This window comes from Salvelinus fontinalis, chromosome 30 (assembly GCF_029448725.1).
Source record: "Salvelinus fontinalis isolate EN_2023a chromosome 30, ASM2944872v1, whole genome shotgun sequence".
Lineage (NCBI taxonomy): Eukaryota > Metazoa > Chordata > Actinopteri > Salmoniformes > Salmonidae > Salvelinus > Salvelinus fontinalis.
Window position 1 is genome coordinate 42,011,203 of NC_074694.1, and position 22,689 is coordinate 42,033,891.

Genomic DNA, 22,689 nt, shown 5'->3' on the forward strand with positions numbered 1-22,689 from the left:
CCTTACTCCTGGGGAGCTACAGGGTTTGCAGGCTTTTGTCCCAGCGTAACACTAATACACCTGATTCAGCTAATCAAAATATTAATCTGTAGCTTATTAGTAGAAGCATGTGTGTTAGTGCTGGGCTAAAACAAACACATGCAGTAGAGTTGGCCAACAACCCTGCAATGATGAATCTGGAAGGACGTTTGCGTGTTAAAATGTCTCCCTCTAACGAAAAAATATATTAACTGCGCCCTGCAGTGACGGTCCTGAAGGGCAAGTTCACAGCTCGTTTTGAGCCTTCCCTGCTAACCAGGGACTGACTCAGGCCAGGGAAACCATGTGAATGAACTCTCTGAACAATCACTTATATCCAATAATCAATTAACTTAAAGTAATCAATTAACTTAAGAAAAACATTACTCACTAAGAGTTCCTTAACGCCCATGGTAGAAATGACTTTCACTACTTCAGGTGGACACAGGGAACCAGCCATGATGCCTAAAATGCAGAAACAAACACATATATGTCATCTAAGACATACATTTGCTATCATCAATTCCAAGATTCCAATACCGGTCCTCTAGGTCCCCCGAGTATGCAGGATTTCAAACCATCCTAACGAATGTTCAATACATTTGATTTCAAGAATATGATTAGAACAGAAACCAATGACCGGAGTTTATCATGATCTCTTACCTCCCTCCACTGACAACAAGTTGAACTTGGCCAAGTCAGGCTGGCCCAGCATGTCGACAAAGGTACACCATGGGGGGGGGGGGGGGGGGTGGAAGAGTGGAAAAACTTGATTGAGGGACAAAAATATACCTACACCACGGTTTACTGTCCCAGAACTTCTCAATAACAATGAATGCATGTTCTCCACCAGGACTTAGATATTTCTGCCATACCTTTCACTCTCCATAGCTGCCAGGTTGGCACATCACCCGTTGTCTGGAATCATATGTGTCTGTGTGGGCAGGGCACTCACCCTCCAGTCATAGCCCACTCGCATGCCAAAAAAGTAGTCATTGTTGACGATGTGGTGGTGGGAGAGGGTGGCACCTTTGGGGTTTCCCGTCGTGCCCTGACAACAGACAAAAAAGTATGTCAGAGAAATAGCAAAAACAAAGCAATGAAAATACAAATGAATTTGAATAGGTCAACTGGAGCATGCATCATTACTCAATACTGTGAGTTATTCAGATCGATGTCAACAAACGATTTAACATTCACAACGTAGATTTGTTGAATACCATGACCAAGAAAAGATGAACTGTGAGTGCAGGATCCAATAGGAAGAATGAAGAGAGAGAGAGAGTATGCAGTTAGTTAAAGTACCGATGTGAACTGAATGTTGATGGGGTCGTCAAAGGACAACTTCTTCTGCAGCTCATCCAGCTGCTGCACGTGTTTCCTACTCCCTGCCTGCATCACGTCCTCCGGATGGTACATCCCCAGCTACTGGCCGTCTGTCACTATTACTGTGTGGAGGTCTGGGAGTCTGAGGAGGAGGGGTCACGCTCAGTGGCATGCAATTTTACAGAACGTTCACATAGATGTAGAAAAGACAGACACGCCTCAACCATGTAGCATAGGGAATCATGCCAGCTCCAATGAAGATATTTCTATCTGCAATGTTCAAAGCGTTGTACCCTCCAGAACAGGATGCAGGTTTTTTGTGGGTATTGTGCTTTGACCATCACTCAATGTAACTGATAGTTGAGAATTCATCAAAAGAAGAAAGCAGTCTGGTCATACCTGGCACTCTTGACAGATCCTGTGATAGCAGTGTCCATCTCTGGACAGCTCTATCTGAGAATGCCACAGTACTTCTGGGTCTTAAACTGGGTCGGGAACATAATGGCATTGCATCCCAGCTGGGTCAAGACCAGCAAAGAAGAGAATATTACATTCACCTGCTTGCATTACCACCTGCATAACACTTATTACCACCAATGAACATCAACATCATTATCATCATAAAATGTTTCAAAAGCAATCAGCGGCCCATCCTACTTAAGAGCTCCAAACCCAGTGCTGTTCTCATTGAACAAAACATATGACATGAAATGACTGCCAACTCAAATGACCCACCTTCCTCAAAGCAAACTGAAACTCCTGCACCTGATAGGTTGGGTTAACAGACGCCTGTCAGAGAGAACAAAACATAACCACTGAAAACATCTTCTTTAATGTACCCACAAAGAGGGTGCAAAAACTAGCACGTTTTTCCCTTAAGATTCCTCCTTCTATGTGCCATCAGTATCCGTGCACACCAGTATGATGCCAGCCTTGGCTGTGGCAAACTAGAACAGGACCCACTCATGTGTTAGGTCCCCACATGCCCAGTCTGTCCCCCCTCTTCAGTCCCAGGGCCAGGATGCCTGCAGTAGCCTGGTCCACCTGAGCCATAAGGGAGCACAGTCAATGCATAACTGGACACTAGAAAGTGATTCATAGATTCACAGCAGCATTGATGAAAGAGACAGAGGAATGGAAAGAGACAGTTGAGTGAAATAGTACTTATAAAGCAGGGATGGGCAACTGGCGGGCCGCAGGCCGGCCCCCCTTTTGTAGGCTCGCAGACCAATACAAAATAAATATACAGTACCAGTCAAAAGCTTGGACATGTACTCATTCAAGAGTTTTATTTTAACTATCTTCTACATTATAGAATAATAGTGAAGACAACAAAACTATGAAATAACACATATGGAATCATGCAGTAACCAAAAAAAGTGCCTTAATGACATCTTTGCACACTCTTGGCATTCTCTCAACCAGCTTCATGAGGTAGTCACCTGGAATGCATTTCAATTGACAGGTGTGCCTGTTTCTTTCCTTCTTATTGTGTTTGAGCCAATCAGTTGTGTTGTGACAAAGTAGGGGTGATATACAGTGGTATATCAAGTGGTAAAATTTGGTAAAATACCAAGTCCATATTATGGCAAGAACAGGTCAAATAAGCAAAGAGAAACGACAGTCCATCGTTTATTTAGGACATGAAGGTCAGTCAATTTGGAAAATTTCAAGAATAAGAAGTTTCGTCAAGTGCAGTTGCAAAACACATCAAGCGCTATGATGAAGCTGGCTCTCATGACGACTGCCTGTAAGGGAGTGTGTAACTGGCTGCAGGGAAATCAGGTGCAGGAGAGCAGAAATGGTTAGCAAACCTTTATTGAGGCAAACAAAAACACAGCACTCAGAAAACTAAACACACACGGGTTACAATAAACCGGCGCAAACCAGCCTGGAGTACACATACATTTACACATAACAATTCCACACACAGACATGGAGGAAAACAGAGGGTTATATGCAAGACGAGTAATGAGGGAATGCAAACCAGGTGTGCGGGAAAACAAGACAAAACAAATGGAAATGAAAGATGGATTGGCGATGGCTAGAAGACCGGTGACGTCGACCGCCGAATGCCGCACGAACAAGGAGAGGGACCGACCTCGGCGGAAGTCGTGACACTGCCTCAGGAAAGGAAAACCCAGAGTTACTACAGAGGATAGGTTCATTACAATTACCAGCCTCAGAAATTGCAGCCCAAATAAATTATTCACAGAGTCCAAGTAACATACACATCTCAACATCAACTGTTCAGAGGAGACTACGGGAATCAGGCCTTCATGGTGGAATTGCTGCAATGAAACCACTACTAAAGGACACCAATAATAAGAAGAGTATTTTAGTATTTCCATTTTTTATGTATTATTTCTTACATTGTTAGCCCAGAAAATCTTAAGTGTTATTATATACAGCTGGGAAGAACTATTGGATATCAGAGCGAAGTCAACTTACCAGTACTACGACCAGGAATACGACTTTCACCTAGGGTATTTGAACTGATTCCAGAGGCTGACCCCAAAAAATGCCCCCGGAGAAGAGGTAGATGGAGCGGTCTTCTGGTCAGACTTTGGAGGCGTGCACACCACCCACCGCTTCTGAGTATATTACTCTCTAATGTCCAGTCTCTAGATAACAAGGTAGACGAAATTAGGGCAAGGGTTGCTTTCCAGAGAGACATCAGGGATTGTAACATACATATTCACGGAAACATGGTTCTCTCGGGATATGCTGTTGGTAGCTGGTACAGACACCTGGATTTTTTGTGCATCACGCCGACAGGAATAAACATCTCCCCGAGAAGAAGAAGGGCGGGGGTGTATGTTTCATGATTAACGTGGTGTAATTGTAACAACATACAGGAACTCAACTTCTTTTGTTCACCTGACCTAGAATTCCTCACAATCAAATGCCGACCGTATTATCTCCCAAGAGAATTCTGCTCGGTTATTGTCACAACTGTGTATATCCCCCCCTCAAGCCGATACCATGACGGCCCTCAAGGAACTTCAATGGACTTTATGCAAACTGGAAACCATATATCCCAAGGCTGCATTTTATGTAGCTGGGGATTTTAACAAAGCAAATTTGAGAACATGGCTACCTAAATTCTATCAGCATATTGACTGTAGCACTCGCGCTGGATAAACACTGGATCACTGCTACTCTAACTACCGCAATGCATACAAGGCCCTCCCCTGCCCTCCTTTCGGCAAATCTGACCAAGACTCCATTTTTCTCCTCCCTTCCTACAGGCAGAAACTCAAACAGGATGTACCCGTGCTAAGGACTATTCAAAGCTGGTCTGACCAATCGGAATCCACACTTCAAGATTGTTTTGATCACACGGACTGGAACATGTTCCGGGTAGCCTCAGAGAATAATACCGACGTATACGCTGATTCGGTGAGTGAGTTTATAAGCAAGTGTATAGGAGATGTACCTACTGTGACTATTAAAACCTACCCTAACCAGAAACCGTGGATAGATGGCGGCATTCGACAATGGAAAGGTGACTGGGAATATGGCCGAATACAAACAGTGTAGTTATTCCCTCCGCAAGGCAATCAAACAAGCGAAATGTCAGTATAGAGACAAAGTGGAGTCGCAATTCAACGGCTGAGACACGAGACGTATGTGGCAGGGTCGACAGACAATCACGGACAACAAAAGGAAAATCAGCCACGTCACGAACACCGACGTCTTGCTTCCAGACAAACTTAACACCTTTAACCGCTTTGAGGATAATACAGTGCCACCGACGCGGCCCGCTACCAAGGACTGTGAGCTCTCCTTCACCATGGCCGACGTGAGTAAGACATTTAAATGTGATAGCCCTCGCAAGGCTGGTGGAACAAACTCCCTAACGACGCCAGGTCAGCGGAGTCAATCACCACCTTCCGGAGACACCTGAAACCCCACCTCTTTAAGGAATACCTAGGATAGGATAAAGTAATCCTTCTAACCCCCCCCTTAAAAGATTTAGATGCACTATTGTAAAGTCGCTGTTCCACTGGATATAAGGTGAATGCACCAATTTGTAAGTCGCTCTGGATAAGAGCGTCTGCTAAATGACTTAAATGTAAATGTAAATGTAAGGCTGCCGGTCCAGATGGCATCCCTAGCCGCATCCTCAGAGCATGCGCAGACCAGCTGGCTGGTGTGTTTACGGACATGTTCAATCTTTCCCTATCCCAGTCTGCTGTCCCCACATAATTCAAGATGGCCACCATTGTTCCTGTACCCAGGAAGGCAAAGGTAACTGAACTAAATGACTATCGCCCCGTAGGACTCACTTCTGTCATTATGAAGTGCTTTGAGAGGCTAGTTAAGGATCATATCACCTCCACCTTACCTGTCACCCTAGACCCACTTCAATTTGCTTACCGCCCCAATAGGTCCACAGACGATGCAATCGCCATCACACTGCTCTATCCCATCTGGACAAGACCCCATCCTGTGCAGTTGGGTCCTGGACTTCCTGACGGGCCACTCCTAGGTGGTGAAGGTAGGAAACAAAACCTCCACTTCGCTGATCCTCAAAATCTGGGGCCCCACAAGGGTGCGTGCTCAGCCCCCTCCTGTATTCCCTGTTCACCCATGACTGCCTGGCCATGCACACCTCCAACTCAACCATCAAGTTTGCAGACGTCACAACAGTAGTAGGCTTGATTACCAACAACAACGAGACAGCCTATAGGGAGGAGGTGAGGGCACTCGGAATGTGGTGTCAGGAAAATAACCTCTCACTCAACGTCAACAAAACAAAGGAGATGATTGTGGACTTCAGGAAACAGCAGAAGGAGCACCCCCTTATCCACAGACGGGACAGCAGTGGAGAAGGTGGAAAGTTAAGTTCCTTGGCGTACACATCAAGGACAAACTGAAATGGTCCAGCCTTCTTTGGCTTGTCACCTAAAACCCTCACAAACTTTTACAGATGCACAATTGAGAGCATCCTGTCGGGCTGTATCACTACCTGGTACGGCAACTGCACCGCCCACAACCACAAGGCTTTCCAGAGGGTGGTACGGTCTGCACAACGCATCACCGGGGGCAAACTACCTGCCATCCAGGACACCTACAGCACCAAATGTCTCTGGAAGGCCATAAAGATCATCAAGGACAACAACCTCCCAAGCCACTGCCTGTTCACCCTGCTACCATCCAGAAGGCGAGGTCAGTACAGGTGCATCAAAGCTGGGACCGAGAGACTGAAAAACAGCTTCTATCTTAAGGCCACCAGACTGTTAAACAGCCATCAATAACGAAGAGAGGCTGCTGCCTAAATACATTGGTCACTTTAATAACGCCACTTTAATAATGTTTACATATCTTGCATTACTCATCTTGTATGTACACTACCATTCAAGTTTGGGTTCACTTTTTGTTCACTCCTTGTTTTTGAAAGAAAAGCAAATTTTTTGTCCATTAAAATAACATCAAATTGATCAGAAATACAGTGTAGGAATTGTTAATGTTGTAAATGACTACTGTAGCTGGAAAAGACAGATTTTTCATGTAATATCTACATAGGCGTACAGAGGCACATTATCAGCAACCATCACTCCTGTGTTCCAATGGCACGTTATGTTAGCTAATCCAAGTTGATCATTTTAAAAGGCTAATTGATCATTAGAAAACCCTTATACAATTATGTTAGCACAGCTGAAAACTGTTGTGCGATTAAAGAAGCAATAAAACTGGCCTTCTTTAGACTAGTTGAGTATTTGGAGCGTCAGCATTTGTGGGTGCGATTACAGGTTCAAAATGGCCAGAAACAAAGGACTTTCTTCTGAAACTCGTCAGTCTATTCTTGTTCTGAGAAATTGAGACTATTCCATGCGAGAAATTGCCAAGAAACTGAAGATCTTGTACAACGCTGTGTAGTACTCCCTTCACAGAACAGCACAAACTGGCGCTAACCAGAATAGAAAGAGGAGTGGGAGGCCTCAGTGCACAACTGAGCAAGAGGACAAGTACATTAGAGTGTCTAGTTTGAGAAACAGACACCTCACAAGTCCTCAACTGGCAGCTTATTTAAATAGTACGTGCAAAACACCAGTCTCAACGTTAACAGTGAAGAGGCAACTCTGGGATGCTGGCCTTCTAGGCAGAGTTGCAAATAAAAAAACATATCTCAGACTGGCCAATAAAAAGAAAAGATTAAGATGGGAAAAAGAATAGACACTGGACAGAGGAAGACTGGAAAAAGGTGTTATGGACAGACTAATCTAAGTTTGAGGTGTTCGGATCACAAAGAAGAACATTCGTGAGACGCAGAAAAAAATGAAAGATACTGGAGGAGTGCTATACACCATGTGTCAAGCATGGTGGAGGCGATGTGATGGTCTGGGGGTGCTTTGGTGGTAGTAAAGTGGGAGATTTGTACAGGGTAAAAGGGATCTTGAAGAAGGAAGGCTATCACTCCATTTTGCAACGCCATGCCATACCCTGTGGACAGCGCCTAATTGGAGCCAATTTCCTCCTACAACAGGACAATGAAAGCACAGCTCCAAATTATGCAATAACTATTTAGGGAAGAAGCAGTCAGCTGGTATTCTGTCTATAATGGAGTGGCCAGCACAGTCACCGTCACCAGTCTCTCACCAGTCTCACAGCACAGTCACCAGTCTCAACCTTATTGAGCTGTTGTGGGAGCTGCTTGACTGTATGGTACGTAAGAAGTGCCCATCAAGCTAAACCAACTTGTGGGAGGTGCTTCAGGAAGCATGGGGTGAAATATTTTCAGATTACCTCAACAAATTGACAACTAGAATGCCAAAGGTCTGCAAGGCTGTAATTGCTGCAAATGGAGTAGTCTTTGACGAAAGCAAAGTTTTAAGGACACAATTGTTATTTAAATTAAAAATCGTTATTTATAACCTTGTCAACGTCTTGACTATATTTCTTATTCATTTTGCAACTCATTTCATGTTTGTTTTCGTGGAAAACACATCAAAACACTAAGTGACTCCAAACTTTTGAACGGTAGTGTATATACTGTATTTTATACCATCTTGCCTATGCCGCTCTGTCATTGCTCATCCGAATATTTTTATGTATATATTCTTATTTATTTACTTAAACTTTGGAGGAATTGGGTAGTTGTTGTGGACTTGTTAGATATTGCTGCACTTTCGGAAGTAGAAGCACAAGCATTTCGCTACACTCGCAATAACATCTGCTAACCATATGTATGTGACCAATAAATGTTATTTTATTTGGTGTGGTTCCCACCGTGAAGCATGGAGGAGGTGTGATGGTGTTGGGGTGGTTTGCTGGTGACACTGTCTGTGATTTATTTAGAATTCAAGGCACACTTAACCAGCAGTGCACGCAGACCAGGTCGCCGACGGTGCGGCTGGCTTCCGGGTCAAGTAGTATAATAAAATAATCCCCATCAAAATCCGTCAGTTTTAGCAGAGAGGAAGAGGTAGAGAAAGGCCCAACTCGGCGGAAAATCAGTCTCCCTCCAGCAGGTGCCGTTTTTTTGTTGTTTGGCCCACCAAGCAAGGAGTATTTGTATGGAGGTCAATGAGAGAGTCGAATTTGGTAAACCCCCAAAAATGTATGGCTTATTTGCTACATGAGGTTTATTTGATTGAATAGAAGTTTCGTAATGCTTAAGTTGTTACGAGTGTACTGATATAAGTAGGACACGTGACATCCCGGCTACTTTGAGAAAAAACACTTTATATTGGAGTTGTCTCAAGATGGCTACGCATATTCATGTCATGAGGCTAGTAGATTAACATCTCTCTCACTTGAATACCGGCCATTGACATAAACAACTCTTATCGCATACTCAAAAATAAATTACAATAATGAGATGTATCCACCAATCCAAAGAAATGATAGGCGAGAGCTAGACAGCCGCCTTGCCGCTTCGTGGACAACAAGTCCCTTTTTTAGGGCGGAGAGACTTTGGTTTAAGCTAGAGATTTTTTTGTTGTTGCATGGGCTGAGTCTCAATCCACCACATCCACCTATTGTAGCATCCAAACAGTTTGGCCTTCAAACTAATATGACCACTATGGAAAGACTACTCTCACAATGGTGTTCTCCATTTTGGTCTACGACCACACGGGACTCGTCTAAAGTCGTCGGTAACGCTGATGTGTCAACTTCCGTCTGTTGCGTCCGTACCGTTTGGGCTATAAACTAATTAGGAGAGACTCATGAAAACCATCTCCGTTTTGCTTTACGACCCCCAGGAGTGCCACGGACTCATTGGATAAGGAGTGAAATATGTCCAAAAAAACTAAAATATTTCCTGAGCTTTCTCCTAGATACAGGACAGACACATCAAAACCTTATTCCTTATGATTTATTTGACTGTCTTTTTTTTTTTGCCATTTATGAATGTTATTCAATGTGGTTCCATGGGCTATAGTAGTTAAGGCCAAATTCAATATTTTATCAAATCATTTACCTAAAGGGGTCCTAAAATTCCAAATCAAATATCTAAATGATCCATGGTATGAACATCTTAAAAAACCAATTCCATGTCAACTTAATACAACCCCCCCCCCCCCCCCCCCCCACCCCCGGAGGTTAGGGCTGGAGTCCCACTTGTTTTTTGGTTGTCTTTTCCTGTTTATATTGAATTTAATCACTTAAACACTGTATGTATTGCTTACTGTTTTTAAAATTTTCTTTAGACTGGCAGCCATGGGTACATATTTTATAAATGGATAATTTCAAATGGATAATGTATCTGTAACCACAACATGGTTCATACTATAATTTTGATATAATGGATGGTTGGTTCTTGCATTACATAGCTTGCCTATGAATTTGAGTGATCAAATTTCTCCAACCCCGTCCCTCAGCTTTTTGCCAAAACAATGGTGAGGAGTCGCAGTATCGTTTCAACTGCTGATTCAACTGCTGATTCGCCCTTTGAAAATCTGATTTTAAACCTAACCTTAAAGACCAAAAAGCAACCTATTGGGTGGTGAATGAGGCCGGTACCCGGAAGTGAGGCTGACCGTGATCCCCAGAATCTCTATGAAGGCTTTCCATACACGTGACGTGATTTGTGGGCCACGGTCAGAGTCTGTCTACTATCACCAAAATGGTGGTAAAACCATCAGAAGAGGGGAGATCAGTGACAAAGTCAATGGACAGATGAGACCAGGAACACTGAGGCAAGGGGAAGGAGTTTTCCTGCTGGAGTGTTGCAGGGGTTTTGGATTGAGTACAAACTGAACTTGAATTGACATAGTGGGCTACGTCCTGCGCCAAAGTGGGCCACCAGTATTTATCAGAAACTAATTGATTGGATAGTGCGGCCGAAACCTGGGTGTCCAGCGGCGAGGGATGTGTGCGCCCAGGTCAACAGCTGTTTTCTCACCCCTGTGGGAACGTAGATGCGATCTGGAGGGCAGGTGTCAGGTTCCCGCTCCAAAGCCTGGCCGATGTCCACATCCTAACACACGGGGCCAATTGATTGGCTGATGGACACCCACAGGGCCCTCAACCTGTGTAGAACCACATGGAAAGCAGGTCCTCCGACATCATGGTCCCCAGGCGGTCATTTTCGTGCTCGACCATTTGATGGCGGGATTGTGACTTTGGCGCCACGGGAGGCCGAGGATTACCTTGTGTACAGGTGCGGAGGGGATGAAGGAGGGAAGGCTTTCCTGGAACATGAGTCCCACGGTGAGGGGTGTGCGTCACTGTGCCGGATCCCAATGGTTGTGTGTCCAAAGCTTGGATAGGAAAAGGAGAGGATGATGAAGTTCCCAGCAGCACCGGAGTCCACTAGAGCTGTAGAGACAACACTTGAGGGCCAGCCAGCCAGTGAAATAGGAACCGTAAAGGGTTTGACACTAGTGGACCCCGAGTTAGGGCACACCGGACACCACTGAAGCTGGTGCCCCTCCTGGCCGCAATAGGGACAGAGCCCCAGCTATCTCCGGCGAAGCCGCGGAGAGGTGTGTGGCCCCTACCTCCATGGGTTCAGGCTCTGATTCAGAACGGTCAACGAAGGAGGGAGAGAGTTGATGGGGGTGCCGACGCTCCCGAAGAAGGTTATTCAGATGGATGGCCATCGCAATGAGTGAGTCCAAGGTTAGATTTGGTGTGCCGAGATGACACTGTCTGGACCTCTTCGCGCAATCCTTTTATGAAAAGAGTGCAGAGCGCCGGCTCATTCCATACGCTGGATGCTGCAACTGCCTGAAAGGTGAGCGCGTACTCCGCCGGGGTCTGGCCATCCTGCCGTAATTGGAGTAGGAGCTCAACCTCCTCTCTGCTCTCCAGTGGATGGTCGAAGACCCCCCTGAATCCCTCATAGGAACCCAGCTCCTCCTCTCCCAGACGGCCTTAGCCCACCCGGTCAGCATGGAAATAACCATGGCAACCTTGGACCGCTCAATGGTGGGGGCTGATATTTGATGAGTGAAATATAGGAAGTACTGGAGTAGGAAGCTGAGGACCTCTTCCATAGCCGTCCCCAGTTGTGCCAGCTGATTGTGGTGTTGGCGAAATAGGTGTCTCTATTCGCTGACCATCTGGGAAATGAACTGTAACGTAGACGTCAGGAAGCAGGTGCAGTTAGTTGAATAACAACAACCATGGACCGATACAAACCAAGACCAGCGTTTGACATGGAAACACAAACAACACTACCTGATGACTAGCAACAAAAGAGTGCTATATGAAGGGTAAGTAATCAGGGAGTACTGAAGTCCAGGTGTGACTGATGATGAGACACAGGTATGCGTGAAGATGGGTTGCCAGGAACGGTGGTTAGTAGACCATCAATATCGAACGCCGGAGGGGAGGAGCGGGAGTAGATGTGACAAATAATAGCCAATTTTGACATTGCTACTTGCCCATCTACATTTCCTGATGATAACCGATTAATCACTCTTTTAAACACAAAATTAAAAACATGTTTTTTTAGGATTACATTTATTATAATTTCCATAATTATTTTATATAAATAATGTATTGAATCACATGAAAAAAACATTTCATTATTTGGCCCCAGTGCAAGCAACAATAGCCCTTTATATAAAAATACATATTCCTATTGCAAGGGAGCCATAGCTTAAAGCAGGGTTTCCCAAACTCAGTCCTGGGGCCCCCTCTGGGTCCACGTTTTGTTTTTTCCCCCAGCACTACACAGCTGATTCAAATAACCAACTCGTCATCAAGGTTTGATTATTTGAATCAGCTGCTTGGGGAAAAAAACAGTAATGAGCTTGGTAAACCCTGGCCTAAAGTATGTTGCCACATATGTGACTGTATGTTCCTTAGAGTAATATCGTGATGAATTACAGTCCATACTTTAAATACTCATAGGTGGAGAAGTAACATAAATCTCTAACAGCTACAGTACTTGCTTCCGTCTTTGACAATGAAAAGCACCCATGTCCTAGTGACTCATCCTGTGCTTTTACACAAGCCACTCTCAGTCATATCAGTAGGCTACTGATTGTTGTCTAACTCTGTTTCACAATGAACATATCAAGACATGAAAATAATCATAAACAAATGTGTTTAGGGCCAAAAAATGTACAATTTCTTGAGATTAAGAGTTTGACATTGATATGCTCAATGATATCAGTCTTTGATATTGAAATAAACTGGTACAGTACTTATCATTCAGTTGAGGTTTCTTCTGGTGTAGTATGTACAGGAAATGGAATATGTTTATTTTGCTTATTTTGATTGATTGTCTGTACAAAGGCCGTGTCTTTTGCACAGTCATTGCTTTTTGAAGGGTGGTGAGTGATTCTTAAGGTGGCATGTCTTCTTGAACGTGTAACAGGGTGTGAGGGAAAAGGCACAGGTTTAAGGTTTATGGCATGTGTGAAAAAGTACTGCATTCAATCACCAGTAACAGTATTTTCTAGTCTGCATAAACAGTGCAGACTGTAATAGCAACGAATAATCCACTCCTATATGTAATATTCACCCATTGGATGAAATATTCAACCCCTTTGCAATCAATACTCTAACAGTCAAGAGTGTGTACACTACAATTAAATGGAATGTCAGATCCTAACAGATTGGGAAATAAATTATCATACACTTCTACTTTAATATCAGCAGCACAGGATACACAATCGATATACAGAATCGCGGGAAGTACACATCTGAGTTTGGTTTGTGTGTTTGGACAGTGACGATGTTCACAGGCGGGTGACGTCCCCTGTCTCGGAGTCTGAGGCCTTGTCTTTGTCCCCCTCTGTGGGCACACTGCGGTACTGGCACTGGGGGATCAAATTGTTACCACTGGCCGGCTTTGGTAAGGGGGCCTGAGGTGGCACCTGCTGCTCCTTTAGCGCCCTCCTGTCCCTTCTGTCCAGCCAGTAGAAAGACACCATGAGGAATACAGCCGATGAGGCAACAGTGGCACTGCAGGCGAAGAAGACGTAAAAATACTCCCCCGTTCTGTCCACCAGGATTCCTGCAACGGCAACAACATCTTCAACAACAACAATAACAGGAGCCAATCTCAGCATTAGTAGGACCCTAGCAGTGCATGAAAGACAGATCATGATGACATAACGAGATAACTACACCAATAACATACAGTATTACCATAGCACAGGCAGACTCAGCCAACCGCGTAAGCAGTAAAAGTAGAACTCAGCTCAAATGTCAGGTATGCAGCCTAAAATGGCACTGAAATAAGAGAGCCCCCCTGTCTATTTCAGTGCTCCCCCCCAGGAAAGGCAGATCCCAGACCCACACTGTGGGCTGAACATTACATTCTAATTCAAGTCTGTCTGCTAGTTATTCTAAGACCCCCCCCCCTCCCGCAACATGCACACACAGGCATGTACGGATGTGTAAACACACACACACCATCTGTTTCCCTTGGAAACACATGATTGGTTGGATCCATGGGATCCAAACAACAGGATATGCTGCTTGCCTACTAACACAGCATTGTGTGTGTTGTTATTTGTAGCTAAGAGTTTTGTTGGCATGTCTAGCACTCCAAGTTACACTACAGCACTTATTAAGCATTCATTAAATACAAAATGTAATTATTAATTGAATAGTACATCTTCTCGGGGAGGCAGACACACAGTACACACACACACAATGCCTCAGTGAGTTCGGTACCTGCGAGCGGGGGCCCGATCAGCAGCGTGACACTCTCCATGATGGCGAGCAGGCCCAGGGCAGCGGGGAAGCGACTCATGTCCAACGTATCCATGAGGACGGTGAACATCAGCGAGCCCACCACGCTCATGGACAGGCCGTAGGTCACCACGTACGCCAGCAGCACGGGGAAGCTGGCATCGATGCAGCAGATACTATTACTCAGCCCATTCAACAGCAGAGCAGCAGAGAACACATAGGTGTGCCACCCCTTGAACCAGGGCAGGCTGAAGAGCAGGCCGATGGGAGGCCGCACCACGATGTTAACGATACCCAGGATGGAGAGGAGGAGGGCGGCCTGGCTCTGCTCCATGTCGTGGGCCGTGGCGTAGGGAACCAAGTAGATCAGCGGCACCACGAAGCCTAGCATCATCCAGGTGATGCCCACAACGTACATACGGTAGCGCAGGTTGTTACGTAAGAGGTCAAAGGCCATGTGACGACGCAGGGCAGTCATCAGACCAGCCCACAAGGCCCTCATTCTCCCCTTTAGCTTCTCCTCCTTCAGCTGAAGAGACCTGTGGTTTATCAGGGGCTGGCCACGGTGTCTGGGGCCCCCCAGGGGCCTCATCACAGCTCCGCATACGCAGCAGTTGAGCAAGACAGCCCCCAGCACCAGGAAACTCCCACGCCATCCCAGCTCAGTGTGGAGGTAGTTGCCTAGGAGGGGCAGAGTGCACAGGCCCAGAGCCGTGCCCGTGGATGACATGGCGTTGGCAAAAGCCCGCCGCCGTACAAAATAGTGCCCGAGGATAGTCACCGCAGGCTGGAAGCTGAAGCAGAATCCAAGTCCTATCAAACAAGAAGACAATGAGTATGGCACATGGCTGAATGCATGGGAGGTTGCCCCCATCCACTGATACAGGGTCAGATGTTTTCACCTGCCCTAATAAATGGGAAGGATTGGAATGTAGGGTTATCTGATTCTAGATCTGTGGTTAGGGGTTAACTGCTGTGTGGAATAGTGGAAGTTCCTCAGAGGAGGATGGGGAGGACTATCCTCCTCAGTGAATTTAAAAAAATTGACATAGCGCAATATTAAAAAAAGTGATCCTTTATAGATAAAACTACACTAAATATATGCACGTCACCAAATAATTGATTAAAACACACTGTTTTGCAATGAAGGTCTACAGTAACCTCAACAGCACTCTGTAGGGCAGCACCATGGTGTAGCCGGAGGACAGATAGTTTCCGTCCTCCACTGTGTACATTGACTTCAATATATAACATAGGAGGCTCATGGTTCCCACCCCCTTCCATAGACTTACACAGTAATTATGACAACTCCTGGAGGACATCCTCCAACCTATCAAAGGTATTGCAGCATGAACTGACATGTTGTCCATCCAATCAAAGGATTAGAGAATTAATCTAGTACTGAAAGCATAAGCTACAGCTAATAAGCAAATTTATTGCCACCGGGGCCTGCCGGTATAACTACTAAACTGCTTGCTCACTGTACACTGTACTGCATGATTGTAGCGGGTTACTAACACGTTAGTTGTAGTAGCTATGTTGACTATGACATTACTAACATCCTTAGCTAATATGGGGACAACGATGTAGGCTGTGTGTAGCAGTTAGCGGTTATGATATGAAGTTTTTTTTTTTTTTTTTTTGCCTGGTCACAGACAGCTGACGTGTTGTGCACTGAAGTCCACAAGCGAAGGGAAAAGGTGAGAGGAGGAGAGCATGTAGATGCAAGAAGGAATTATACAACAAGCAACATTTTTATTCTATTTGGATGTGACTGCTATGAAAGTGAACCGTGTTTGCGTGTGATCAGGGGGGTATTCATTCCGCTATTCTGTTTAAAAAAACGTTTATTTAACAGAAGCAAATGGAACAAAATGGGGATAAACATACCTGAATTTGACTAATGATTACACCCTCGATCAGCTAGGAGGTAGGCAAGAGTGTGCAAAGCAGTATTGAATGTGTCACTATCTGTCACCTTGATCACTCTCCTTTTTATCCTGACCTGTGCACCTACTTTGTAAACTTTCATTCATAGGCTAGGTTGTAGAAACCTCATGATGGGTATAGGGAAAATTCTAGTATCATGCAGTAGCCTAAACCTTTCGATGTTACATTGAGCTGGGTGAATGGAATATACCGTGCATTCGGAAAGTATTCAGACCCCTTGACTTTTTCCACATTTTGTTACGTTACAGCCTTATTCTAAAATGTATTAAATAGTTTCCCCCCCCTCATCAATCTACACACAATACCCAAAGCAAAAACAAGTGTTGACATTATTGCAAATGTATAAAAAAAATATATATATATATATCCCATTTACATAAGTATTCAGACCCTTTACTCACTACTTTGTTGAAGCGCCGTCGGCAGTAATCACAGCCTTGAGACGTCTTGGGTATGATGCTACAATCTTGGCACACTTTCTTCTCTGCAGATCCTCTCAAGCTCTGTCAGGTTGGATGGGGAGCGTCGCTGCACAGCTATTTTCAGGTCTCTCCAGAGATGTTCGATCGGGTTCAAGTCCGATGCTGCCACCACCATGCTTCACTGTAGGGATGGTGCCAGGTTTCCTCCAGACGTGACTCTTGGGATTCAGGCCAAAGAGTTTAATCTTGGTTTCATCGGACCAGAGAATCTTGTATCTCATGGTCAGAGTCTTTTAGGTGCCTTTTGGCAAACTCCAAGCGGGCTGTCATGTGCCTTTTACTGAGAAGTGGCTTCCTTCTGGGTACTCTACCATAAATACCTGATTGGTGGAGTGCTGCAGAGATGGTTGTCCTTCTGGAAGGTTCTCCTATCTCCACAGAGGAACTCTGGAGCTCTGTCAGAGTGACCATCGAGTTCTTGGTCACCTCTCTGACCAAGGCCCTTCTCCCCTGATTGATCAGTTTGGCCAGGCGGCCACCTCTAGGAAGAGTATTGGTGGATCCAAACTTCTATTTAAGAATGATGGAGGCCACTCTGTTCTTAGGGACCTTCAATGCTGCAGATATTTTTTGTTACCCTTCCCTAGATCTCCCTAGATCCTGTCTCGGAGCTCTACGGACAATTCCTTTGACCTCATGGCTTGGTTTTTGCTATGACATGCACTGTCAACCGTGGGACCTTATATAGACTGTAATGAGACTGTAACGTAACAACCTGTGGAAAAATGGAAGGGGTCTGAATACTTTACGAATGCACTGTATATGACAATCATCCAATATGCTGTAATAGGACATGCTCATTAAAAAAAAATATATATATATATAAAAAAAAAAAAAAAAAATTTTTTTTAAAAAAATCGGCCTCCCTCATCTTAAATGTCTCCAACCGCCACTGATGTGGGAGTGACTCCGTGTGTGTATGTGGGAGCGCAGTGACCTGTGATAATCCCAGCTGTGACGTAGAGCTCAGTGATGGTGTGGGTGAACGAGCTGGCCACCATTCCAAGCCCACTCAGGACCCCGCCCAGCATCACCGTCGCCCGGCAACCAAACCTCTCCACCAATACACTGCAGAATGGACCTAAAGGAGACATGCTATTTGTTAAAACACACAAAAACCTAAAAGAAAGTAGAAGGACGTTCTACCTCAAAAAGCACAAGAAAGAGGATTGACACTCGCTATATCAGTTTGTTCTGTTTTTTCAATGCCAAGAGTGTGCAAAGCTGTCATCAAGGCAAAGGGTGGCTACTGTGAATAATCTTTAACACTTTTTTGGTTACTACATGATTCCACGTGTTATTTCATAGTTTTGATGTCTTCACCGTAGAAAATTAAAAAAGAAAAGAAAAACCCTTGAATGAGTAGGTGTGTCCAAACGTGTGACTGGTACTGTATATTTTGGATATTAAACTACAGTAAGTGAAGTGGATTTACACCTGGTAACAGAATTACAGTAATCGAATTACATCATGGGTCCCTGATCTGTACTACACAGAAATGCATAATTATGGATATACAGTTGAAGTCTGAAGTTTACATTCACTTAGGTTGGAGTCATTAAAACTCGTTTTTCAACCACTCCACACATTTCTTGTTAACAAACTATAGTTTTGGCAAGTCGGTTAGGACATCTACTTTGTGCAAGACACAAGTAATGTTTCCAACAATTGTTTACAAAGATTATTTCACTTATAATTCACTGTATCACAATTCCAGTGGGTCAGAAGTTTACATACACTAAGTTGACTGTGCATTTAAACAGCTTGGAAAATTCCAGAAAATGATGTCATGGCAATTGGACGTTTCTGTTAGGCTAATTGACATCATTTGAGTCAATTGGAGGTGTACCTGTGGATGTATTTCAAGGCCTACCTTCAAACTCAGTGCCTCTTTGCTTGACATCATGGGAAAATCTAAAGAAATCAGCCAAGACCTCAGAAAAGAAATGTAGACCTCCAAGTCCGGTTCATCCTTGGGAGCAATTTCCAAACGCCTGAAGGTACCACGTTCATCTGTACAAACAATAGTACACAAGTATAAACACCATGGGACCCCGCAGCCGCCATACCGCCCAGGAAGGAGACGCGTTCTGTCTCCTAGAGATGAATGTACTTTGGTGCGAAAAGTGCAAATTAACCCCAGAACAACAGCAAAGGACCTTGTGAAGATGCTGGAGGAAACAGGTACAAAAGTATCTATTTCCACAGTAAAACGAGTCCTATATCGACATAACCTGAAAGGCCGCTCAGCAAGGAAGAAGCCACTGCTCCAAAACCGCCATAAAAAAGCCAGACTACGGTTTGCAACTGCACATGGGGACAAAGATCGTACTTTTTTGGAGAAATGTCCTCTGATCTGATTTAACAAAATAGAACTGTTTGGCCATAGTGACCATCATTATGTTTGGAGTAAAAAGGGGGAGGTTTGCAAGTTGAAGAACACCATCTCACCGTGAAGCACGGGGGTGGCAGCATCATGTGTGCTGCAGGAGGGACTGGTGCACTTCACAAAATAGGTGGCATCATGAGGAAAGAAAATTATGTGCATATATTGAAGCAACATCAAGACATTAGTCAGGAAGTTAAAGCTTGGTCGCAAATGGGTCTTCCAAATGGACAATGACCCCAAGCATACATCCAAAGTTGTGGCAAAATGGCTTAAGGACAATTAAGTCAAGGTATTGGAGTGGCTATCACAAAGCCCTGACCTCAATCCTAGAGAAAATCTGTAGGCAAAACTGAAAAAGCGTGTGCGAGCAAGGAGACCTACAAACCTGACTCAGTTACACCAGCTCTGTCAGGAGGAATGGGCCAAAATTCACCCAATTTATTGTGGGAAGCTTGTGGAAGGCTACCCAAAACGTTTGACCCAAGCAAAACAATTTAAAGGCAATGCTACCAAATACTAATTGAGTGTATGTAAACTTCTGACCCACTGAGAATGTGATGAAAGAAATAGAATCTGAAATAAATGTTATTTATTTAATTTCACCTTTATTTAACTGGGTAGTCCCGTTGAGAACATGTTCTCATTTACAACTGCGACCATGCCAAAATAAAGCAAAGCAGTGCGACAAAAACAACAGAGTTACACAAACAAACGGACAGTCAATAACACAAAAGAAAAGAAAAATAGAAAAACGCATGTACAATGTTGGCAAATGTAGAAGAGTAGGGAGGTAGGCAATATGGCCATAGAGGCGAAAATAATTACAATTTAGCATTAAAACTGGAATGATGGATGTACAGATGATGTGTGCAAGTAGAGATACTGGGGTGCAAAAGAGCATGAGGGTAAGTAATAATATGGAGATGAAGTAGCTGTGTGCTATTTACAGATTGGCTGTAGTTAAACAGCTGATGGTTAAAGTTAGAGAGGGAGATATAAGACTCCAGCTTCAGAGATTTTTGCAATTTGTTCCAGTCATTGGCAGCAGAGAACTGGAAGGAAAGGCGGGTAAAGTAAGTGTTGGCTTTGGGGATGACCAGTGTAATATACCTGCTGGAGCACATGCTACGGGTGGGTGTTGCTATGGTGACCAGTGAGTTGAGATAAGGTGGGGCTTTACCTAGCAAAGACTTATAGATGACCTGGAGCCAGTGGGTTTGGCGACAAATATGTAGTGAGGGCCAGCCGACTAGGGCATACAGGTTGCAGAGGTGGGTAGTATATGGGGCTTTGGTGACAAAACGGATGGCACTGATAGCAAATTGTATGTAGTCTGAGTAGAGTGTTGGGGGCTATTTTGTAAATTACATCGCCAAAGTCAATTATCAATAGGATAGTCCGTTTTATGAGGCCGTTTGGCATCATGAGTCGAGGAGGCTTTGTTGCGAAATAGGAAGCTGATTCTAGATTTAATTTTGGATTGGAGATGCTTAATGTGAGTCTGGAAGGAGAGTTTACAGTCTAACCAGACATCTAGGTACTTGTAGTTGTCCACATATTCTAGGTCAGAACCGTCCAGAGTAGTGATGCTAGTCGGGCGGGAGGGTACGGGCAGCAATCGGTTGAAGAGAATGCACTTAGTTTTACTAGCATTTGAAAGCAGTTGGAGGCCACGGAAGGAGTGTTGTAAGCTTGTTTGTCGGTTTGTTAGCAGTGTCCAAAGAAGGGCCAGATGTATACAGAATGGTGTCGTCTGCGTAGAGGTGGATCAGAGAATCACCAGCAGCAAGAACGAAATCATTGATATATACAGAGAAAAGAGTGGGCCCGAGAATTGAACCCTGTGGCACCCCCATAGAGACTGCTAGAGGTCCGGACAACAGGCCGTCCGATTTGACACACTGAACTCTGAGAAATCATTCTCTCTACTATTATTCTGACATTTCACATTTTTTAAATAAAGTGGTGATCCTAACTGACCTAAGACGGGGAATTTTTACAAGCATTAAATGTCAGGAATTGTGAAAAACTGAGTTTAAATGTATTTGGCTAAGGTGTATGTAAACTTCCGACTTCAACTGTATCTATGCCTTCAATTTCCCAAAAATACTTTTTTTTATTTTTATCCCATTTTCACCCCAATTTTCGTGGTATCCAATCGCTAGTAATTACTACCTTGTCTCATCGCTACAACTCCCGTACGGGCTCGGGAGAGACGAAGGTCGAAAGCCATGCGTCCTCCGAAGCACAACCCAACCAGCCGTACTGGTTATCCCTACCGGCCAAACCCTCCCTACCCCGGACGACGCTATGCCAATTGTGCGTCGCCCCACGGACCTCCCGGTCGCGGCCTGCTGCGACAGAGCCTGGGCGCGAACCCAGAGACTCTGGTGACGCAGTTTGCACTGCGATGCAGTGCCCTAGACCACTGCGCCACCCGGGAGGCAGCCAAAAAGACTCTTAACTGTCATTGGACACCTAATTTGATATCCTCCATGTTGGTGCTCCTGGGTCCTTTTCGATGGAAATGCCCACCAGCTTACTGATTTCTCCACACATTGCTCAGGAGTTAATCCTCTAACTCAGCAACTTAATTAAATGCTGGTGAGTCTTTGTTGTTGCTTTGAAGCAGTCGACACACACACACGCATACACACTTTCCCAGATGTTTTGGGCTTGAAATCCACACAGAAACAGACCCCCTGTGACTGAACAAAGGAAGGAAGCTCATGTGGCGCTACACAGCATTGGTGTGTAAGGGTGAAACACAATCCCTTGAAATCTCCCTTATCAAATAAACAAACAGGGGCTGTGTTGACTCTCATACACACTTTCCATGGGTTGTGTGTGTGCGGCCGTGTTTAACTATACTTGTGGAGACCAGAAGTCCCCACAAGAATAGTAAACAAACAAAATTTTGACCAACTGGTGACATTTTGTTCATCCCCACAAGGTCAAATGCTCTTTCTAGGGGGTTTAGGGTTAAGGTTCAAATTAGAATTAAGTTTAGAGTTAGTTAGGTTTTGGGGTTAGGGAAAATAGGATTTTGAATGGGACTGAATTGTGTCCCCCCACAAGGTCAGTTATACAAGACTGTCTGATCTGACCAGTCACTTTGAGACCGCAAACCTCTGCACTCACTGTAAATCAAATGTTTGCACAATGAATGATCATGATGTGTCATATACACTGAACAAAAATATAAACAACATGTAAAGTGTTGGTCCCATGTTTCATGAGCTGAAATGAAAGATCCTAGAAATGTTCCTTGCACAAAAAGCTTCTCTATCAAATGTTGTGCACAAATTTGTTTAGATCTTTGTTAGTGAGCATTTCTCCTTTGCCCTTGATAATCCATCCATCTGACAGGTGTGGCATATCAAGAAGCTAATTAAAAGACCACTCTAAAATGGGCAG

At 44.5% G+C, this 22,689-nt stretch overlaps 1 protein-coding gene and 1 pseudogene across 3 annotated transcripts in view; both read right to left on the reverse strand.

Moving 5' to 3' along the window:
* The window catches only part of LOC129828532 (medium-chain acyl-CoA ligase ACSF2, mitochondrial-like), a 28,286-nt pseudogene extending 26,505 nt beyond the window's left edge, over positions 1 to 1,781 (reverse strand).
* Positions 1,782 to 12,246: 10,465 nt separating this feature from the next.
* Positions 12,247 to 22,689, reverse strand: part of LOC129829254 (monocarboxylate transporter 6-like) — a 30,267-nt gene continuing 19,824 nt past the window's right edge. For all 3 annotated transcript variants that reach the window (XM_055890955.1, XM_055890954.1, XM_055890953.1), the window contains 3 exons: positions 17,821 to 17,964; positions 14,434 to 15,264; positions 12,247 to 13,768 (listed from right to left, as the gene is read on the reverse strand). In XM_055890955.1, the coding sequence (XP_055746930.1) occupies positions 13,491 to 13,768; positions 14,434 to 15,264; positions 17,821 to 17,964 (1,253 nt within the window). In that variant the 3' untranslated portion in view covers positions 12,247 to 13,490. The remainder of the gene's footprint in view (positions 13,769 to 14,433; positions 15,265 to 17,820; positions 17,965 to 22,689) is intronic.